We start from the raw sequence: 8,460 nt of genomic DNA, 5'->3' as shown, positions 1-8,460 counted from the left end.
ATATCACGTAATTGCTGCATTGATCAATATAATTCCGTCACTTTGAAGAAAATAATTCAGTCCGTGCTCTTAACACAGGTTAAGAGCAACACCTGAATCGCCATTGAAGTCTCAAGAATCTAAAGAACATTTCCGACCTTCTAACATTTCTGTTTTATTCTCGTGATTCTCAACTGGATTATTCACTACGTGCTCTTAACGCAAGTCATTGAGTAAAGTCTAATTCTCCAATTAAATCTTACGCTGAGGAAAATTTTGGACTTTCTAAAGTCTACATTTTAGTTTTCTGTAAAAGAAAACTATTGAGATGGCTATTCGTTTGTCCGTCTGCCCTTTTTCTGTCCGCCCCCAGATCTTAAACACTACTTTGGCTAGAGGACTGCAAATTGGAATGTTGATCATCCCCTCTCCACTCATCAAACATGCCAGATTGCAGCCCTCTAGCCTCAGTAGTTTATATTTTATTAATGTCAAAGTTACCCATGATCGGGAGTCTGGCAATGCTATAAGTGCCAACAACACAGGCCACCACCGGGCCATGTCTGAGAATTTCATACAGCATTATACACTGCACAGAAAACTCGATTGCGCGCCGAAGAAACTTCGGCGTATTATTTACTTGTTATTCTCAGAATCGGTAACCACATTTTAGTTTCCTAAAAAAAAAATAAATAAAAAAAAAACTATTGTGCTAGCTTTGTCTGTCCTTCCGCCCTCAGATCTTAAAAAGTAATGAGTCTAGAGGGGTGCAAATTGGTATGCTAATCCTCTACCCTCCAATCATCAAACAGGCCAAATTACAGCCCTCTAGCAACGATATGGGATAGGCCACCACCGGGTGGTCGCATATTTCCCAAGTCTGGAAGAGTATAAGGATAAGAATTAGGACCAATCAAAGCACGTGGAGCTGATCCATGATGTCACAAGCCCCGCCTTTTAGCTACACTTCTGTCTCATAGCCATTACTGCCAGTCACAATGCCGAAGAAAAACTTCCCCATTTCACAGTTTACGGCTTGTATGACCTATACATTTTAGTCAGATATATCTAAACAGAATGCAACAGTAATTCAACAACAATATATTCTTCAAATGAGATACATCGTGAAATTATACTAAGCGTTATTGGCTTCTCCCTCTTGGTAATAGTCCTCAGTACCTCTTAATTCCTGCTCATAAGGTCGATATTTTCTGCATAAATAATATTTTCATCGCGAGTTGCTAAATTATATACTTGAAAATACGTGTTTAATGCCATTTATGAAGAGTTGGCGACTAAACATGGGATGAATCAACCAATATACAAGATGGTAAAATTGATGGTATGGTAAAAATGATGGTATATGACCTGTAATTAGCACTACAGAATACAGACCGGAGGCCAAGAACTTCACGGCACTTCGACTCCCATGAAGATGAATTTAATCTTCGGCTTTGAAAGTGACGACTTTAAAAGCATGGAGCATGGATCGTTTTTCAGGTGTTACTGCCTGTTTGTTTCAGGATCATAAAAATGTATTATTACAGTGCTGGAAACTAATAACTGCCTTATGCTTAAATGAAATGTGGAGGATACAGTTTTCATGACAAATTTATGCACCTTGTAGGGGGATAGTGCCGTCAGTACACCTCATTCGGTTCAATTGTAGGCCATTACTCAAGGTTCTTTGCAGCGTCCCTTCGGAGTCTAACTGCAACTATTGTCATTCATTTTACTGTTACCTCCGTTCATATTCTCTTTCTTCCATCTTACTGTCCACCCTCTCCTAACAATTGTTTCATAGTGCAACTACGAGAATTTCCTCCTGTAACACCTTTCAAACCTTTTACTGTCAATTTCCGTTTCAGCGCTGAATGGCCTTAGTTGCCCCAGTGCTTGGCATAATTCCAAAAATCTATGTGGAAAAAAAAAAATCTATGAACTTAATTAATTTAAGGCTTTATTTTGCCATTCAGTGTGAGATTGTATGAAAATAGTAGTGTACTCATAAACTAACGTTCTTATCTCGGCTTTAATTAATACATGTTGAATATTTGTATAAAATTTTCTGTAGAACGAAAGATGGAAAAGAAGTGTCATCCATACTTATTGTAAAGCATATAGCCAGTTTTAATGAATTTATGCATCCATTCTGCTTTAGTTCAGCTCAGTAAAATGTCTACTGTAACTCATTGTAATTTTTGCACACAATGAATGAAAAGTACGAAGGGTTTGCTAAAAATATTGAATAAATTAATAATTAGTGTTTTCTTTGTACACAATGAATTTTAAGCAAACATCACGTAAGGGATTGCTAAAAATATTCAATACTGAATTATGTTATCACTTTTTATTTGTCTGTAGACAATGTATGAAAAGTAAGAGGCAAAAGCAAAAAATTTCAATAACAAACTTTTTATATTTGGTTTACACAAATGAATGGCAAGTACCAATCAGGTAAGGGCATCTGGGAGGTTTTATCAAAACGGATCCACCTCAAAAAGGCAATTTTTTACTACAGTTTTATCAAGTACACCTGAAAAACAGCCTTATTCAAATTAGCCATTGACAGGATGAGTTTGTCAAGTAACTATTTGGTTACAGTATGCTAACTTGGATCACCAAAATAAAACAAATACCGTAGGTTTCCGTAAGTACACATTAGCTCTTGAAATAATTAATGAATGATGCTGATACTGTGTCCCTGTAAATAGTAGGGACTATATCAGTCTGATTCCTGTTCATTGCCCAGTAATGACCAGTATATTGCTTTTATACAATGCACGGTAATGTGCATTACCACGAAACTGCATATGTCCATAGACATCCTTAGTATAAGCTCTACTCCCTCTCTCTATTTTCCCCTACAGACAGGTCAGATACCGTCATTTTTACCATCTTGTATATTGTTTTATTCATCCCGTGATTTATCGTAACTCATTGTAAATGGCTTTAAACATGCATTTTCACGTCTATAATTTGAGACATTCGCGATGTAAAAATATCATTTACCAGGAGGGAGGAGTCATAAAGCATATCTTTCACAGTGTATCTCAATTGAACAATATACTGTTGTTAAATTAGTGTTGTATATGTTTAGATATAGCTGACTAAACTGTATATGTCATACGAGCCGTAAACGGTGAAATTGAGAAGAATTTCTTCGGCATCGTGACTGGTGGCAGTAATGGATATGGGACTGAGGAGGGAGCTAAAAGGCGTGGCTTGTGACGTCTGGATCAGCTCCACCGCACTTTGATTGGTCCTATCCCTATCCCTACCCTATACTCTTCCAGACTTGGGAAATATGCCACCGGGTCGTGGTTAAAGTTTCATGGGCCGCGACTCAAACAGAAGGCTAGGCACATTTTTTCCTGTTTTTTGCAGCATGTTAAACACTTATTTGCATAATGTCTTTACATATAATTCTATGTTAAAGTTATATATGTATATATATATATATATATATATATATATATATATATATATATATATATATATATATATATATGCCATATAACATAACATGAACTATACGTAAAGACATTATGGAAAATAAGTATTCAAACATGCTCCCAAAAGCAAAAAACTGAAAAATACGATAGCCCTCATTCACAAACACAGCCACACACACACACACACACACACACACACACACATATATATATATATATATATATATATATATATATATATATATATATATATATATATATATGTGTGTGTGTGTGTGTGTGTGTGTGTGTGTGTGCTGCTGTGTATGTGCGCTGCTGTGTAAGCTATAAATAAACAGTATATACACACGCTACAAACACATACCATACGCACACACACACACACTCACACAACACAATTCCACGCTTCCCTCAACAAAACATAGTGTTATTACTGTTTTTTTCTGCATTCATCATTAAAAATCTATTTGCGTTATTTTCAGGTATGTTGATCTAAACAAATTCCCAACTACTGTAGTCACTTTCGCGATAAAGTCATTTATTTATTATATCTTTACAGTCCTCTCCATTGACACGACTCCTGAAGACTTGAAAGTCTTCAGGAGTCGGTTACTCCATTCCTTCAGAGTCGCGGACTCCTTTCGAAACTCCCTAGAGGAATGACCCGAAGCAAAGAAGATCTCCTCTGGAATTTCCGAAGCTCAGTGGCCTTTTTCTTTTCTAAGCTGTTGAACAGATAGAAAGTACAGCAATCATGTTTTCAGCAATGAATAACACGACTTTTGTTAAGACCGCATTGGGTGTAAAACAAACCCTTTGTTAACAAACTTATTGGCTCTAATCCTTCTCGGATTAGTGGATTCTTTATATTTGGGATTCGGAAATCTCCGGATTTACTATTGGTAAATGCTTTGGTAGCTTTCCTTTCTCGGAGGATTGCTTGCATTTGTATATGGAAAATACGTCGCAGAAATATCTGCTTTCTCTAAAGAACAGGGAATATTGCTGAAGGAGCTTGAGGCTGCCTACTTAATGGAACATCAGACTCTTGGATGAAAATGAAGAAAGGAGTTGCACGGAGGAATTTCTAGAATATATGCAGACTTGGCGAAGGAGTTTGGCGGAAGAGAAATCTCGCGCTGAAGAGCTTATCAAAGCTCGTGAGGAAGATCAGGCGAAGCTGAGGAAGCTGAGAACACAAATGAAGAGCTTGTTTCTCGTAATCTTTTCCTCAGCAAGGAAACCAACGACTGTCACGAGGTGATAATCCAGATAAATAAGGAGGTAGATGAGCTGAAGGAAGAACTCAACCGCAACGGCACAGAATTGCAAGGAACGCAGAAGTAATTCAAGAACTGCAGAATCAAGTCAAAGATACGAGGTATCTGCAGTTTTCTCGAAGAAAAGGTAAAGGATCACGAGGCAGAAAGAAAGAGATTGAAGCAGCTGGCATCAGAACGCGAAGAAAATCGACACATTTGCTACAAGAAGTAAATGTTCTTCGAGCCACAAATTACGATCTTCTGAACAATCTGGAAAAGGAGGCCAGAAATAATATAGATTTGGAAAGGAAAGTGGAAATGCTTGAAGATCAAAATAATAACCTCGAACGGGATTTGGCTCAGAAGGAAACTCAAATTGTCACGTCGATGAAATGCTGAACGTTTGAAAGGAGGAAGAATGAAATCCTGGCTGAAGAAGTTCAGTGATGAAAAGTTGGATCGCTCAACTAGCTGGTGAAAGGAAAAAACTGAAAGATACTTCGTCGAAAAGGACTTGGAAATTAGCTCAGTGGTCCGAAATATGGAAAAAGAGAGAGAAAAGAATCAGGTTCTGGCTGAAGAAATTCAAGTACTGAAAAAATGGATCGCTGAGTTAGCAGGCGAGAACCAAAATCTCAAAGACAGATTGGCAGAAAAGGAATTGGAAGAGAATGAGGTGGAGAAACTTTCAGAAGAGCTGAAAAGTGACACAAAAGAAGAGATGAGAGAATTTTAGAGTACCTTGAAACAGGTACAGGAGCGACTTAAGGAGGCAGAAGAAAGACCTAAGGAGGAGCAGACGCTGGAACAGGAGAAGGAAGAAGAAAACGATTCGAATAAAGTTCATGAAGAGGAGGCGGAATTCGCGGACAATAGAGGATATTCTCAGGAGGAAAACGGAGAAGTAGATCAAGAGAATGATGACAGTCACAAAAATCAATAAGAGGAAAATAATGAACTGATCATGAAAAAAAGGATCTCGAAAAGAACGGGACAAAACCTGGGCCAAGAGGACAGCAGCAGGAGGTCCTCATCCAGTCCCTGACCCTGCAAACGCATTGCGAGCTGCTTGCATAGCTCATGGTTTACCTGCAGCATTTCAGGAGCTCCTCCTGAAAGACGAAAAGGGCCTCACCTTCGTCAAGTATAAGAACAAAGTCCTCCTCAACTTCATGCATCACGATAAGAACCATGTACGTGCTGTGCTCAGCAGATGTCCCAGATCTACAGCGGAAGAAGTTCTCGTCGATCTCCAAAATTTGGTTTTGAGGAGTCTCACAAAGGAATAGAATCGACCACAGAGGATTAGGATCTCCCACAGGGGACCAGGATCGCCCACAGAGGATTAGGATCACGATCGCCCACAGAGGATTAGCATCGAGTCGACGGAGCGAAGGAATTCTACGACGGGAAGGAGATCGGCCTCAGGAAATGGACTCGCCCCTGAGTTGATAGCAGACGGGTGGGTTACAGTTAGCGGGTGGACTGGTGCCCCGAATTCTGCTGGATTCTGACAGACCGCGCCTTGAGGCTGTTGCGCCCTGTTCCGGAGGCGTCGCGATTTTCTTGGCCTTGTCGATGGGATTGGCTGGAGGATGGATGTTGGCTGGTGTCCCCCCACCCAGCCAACGGGAGGTTCCCCCGCCTCCCACACAAAATCCCCCCCTCCCCCATCCAACCTCATCGACGAGACCAAGAGAATCACGACGCCCCCGCAACTTGACGCACCAGCACCAATACACGGCCTGTCAGAATTCAGCCACCATTCCAACCGCTGTGACCCACCCGACTGCTATATAATATATCTCTCTGTGCTTTTGTTCTTTATTTCTTGCACTTCTGTAACTCCTGTGTCATTCATTCACTTTTGTAGCTTTTGTAACTCCTTTGTAATTCATTCACTTTTGTAATTCCTATGTAATGCATTCAATTTTGTAATTACTTTGTAATTCAATTACTGCTGTAACTTGCAATTCATTCACTTCTGTAACTCATATGTAATTCATTCACATTTGTAAATCTTGTAATCAGTAAATTTTTTAACTTGTAATTAATTCACTTTTGAAACTTTTATAATTCAAGTACTCTTGTAACTCCGAGAAAATAAAGCTACCAGAAAAAAAATCTTTATTTAACCTCAGAAAACCTTATACTATACCAGCTACGCGCTGAAGATGAGGTCAAAGATGTTGTACAACGGCCTCTTTTTCTAACAGCTCCCTCGACCAGTCATTTGCTAGTGGCTGTATATTTGTTGTTAAAAATTACTTCGAGCCGTTTCAGTTTATGAGATGGCTATGTTTCCAACTATGGTTGACAGGAGAGCTGTTATAAAAAGCAGCCGCAGTATACTGAAGTGAATATAGAATTTAGGCCATTCAGCGATGAAACAGAAATTGACAGTAAAAGGTTTGAAAGGCGTAACAGGAGGTAAACCTCCCAGTTGCCCTAAGAGTCAATTGTTAGGAGAGGGTGAAAAGTAAGGGAATAAGAAAGGGGGTATAGTAAAAGGAGCGAAAATGTTTGCAGCTAGGGGCCGAAGGCACCCTGCAAAGAGCCCGAGTAATTCCTACGGAGGTAAACAGTATATCAGAGGTTTTAAGACTAATATTTTTAATTAAGCTGACAGTCATTTAGCCTTCTCTCGTTCAGGCAACACTGTCGCAGGCGGCCAAGCTCTTCTGGCTGATATTACGCATATGAAGCTGTTATTTTAATAAAAAGTGTGTAAGTTAGGGTCTCCTTCTTTAATAATAATAATAATAATATGTTCTATTGAAGGAGATTGCTGCTTCAGCTAAACTCAGCTCGCGGATAACCCCTGCTGACCTCCCGACTATAAATTAGGGTAGCACCGAAAAATATCATCAGTCTACTCAAAGCCACTGCCTTGTAAATATCTGGTCGAATCAGGAAGAAACGCCGGAATAAAATATTCACTTAGATTTGTATTACTCTACGGATATTGTATATACCAGATTTCAATATATATAAATTTCGTAAAATTCGTATATCTTGACTTTTTATATGTATCAAATAGGCGCGTTACTCGGCATCCTAAATAGTTCTGAAAAAGCCGCAATAAGAAAAATAGAAAAGAATTTCTATAAAATAAGTGCAGCTGAAGCAGTAATCTCCTTCAATAAAACATGCTTGAAAGAGGGTCTTCTACTTAAATACATAGTAATAATAATAATAATAATAATAATAATAATAATAATATCTTCTCGAAGACAACCCTCTTTCAAAGAAACTTCTTTAAAAAGAATGGCTGCCTGGAAGCCATATTGAGATTATACTTCAATTTTTCAATCTCACGGACGAGTTCTATCCGTAGCAAGGGTAAATTAGATAAAACAAAACGATGCTAAGTTCATTTATCTCCTTAACGTTTTGGTAGTTCATTCTACCATTGACAATATATTATATATATATATATATATATATATATATATATATATATATATATATATATATATATATATATATATAATATATTATATAGATATATATATATATATATATATATATACTATATATATATATATATATATATATATATATGTAAGCATTTGTATTAATTACCTTTAGTAAAACAGAGGGGAAAAATCTCGCACGATATGTTACGATAAAACAAATAAATATGGACTACGATTCTCACGCCATGTTTAACGAAAATATATACTTATAAATAACAAATAATTAAATAAAAACATGAATTCTTACGGAGCACCTGGCGATCGTTCACGGAACCCTAAGGTTCC

The 8,460-nt window shown here is 38.0% G+C and overlaps 1 protein-coding gene across 1 annotated transcript in view; it reads left to right on the top strand.

Annotated features, from left to right (window-relative positions):
* LOC135224777 (uncharacterized) overlaps window positions 1-5,639 on the top strand; it is a 12,557-nt gene extending 6,918 nt beyond the window's left edge. Inside the window, exon 2 of the mRNA XM_064264102.1 lies at window positions 5,448-5,639. Within this exon, the coding sequence (XP_064120172.1) occupies window positions 5,448-5,639 (192 nt within the window). The remainder of the gene's footprint in view (window positions 1-5,447) is intronic.
* Window positions 5,640-8,460: the final 2,821 nt, after the last annotated feature.

This window comes from Macrobrachium nipponense, chromosome 12 (assembly GCF_015104395.2).
Source record: "Macrobrachium nipponense isolate FS-2020 chromosome 12, ASM1510439v2, whole genome shotgun sequence".
Taxonomy (NCBI): Eukaryota; Metazoa; Arthropoda; class Malacostraca; order Decapoda; family Palaemonidae; genus Macrobrachium; species Macrobrachium nipponense.
This window is presented reverse-complemented; position numbering and strand designations above follow the sequence as displayed.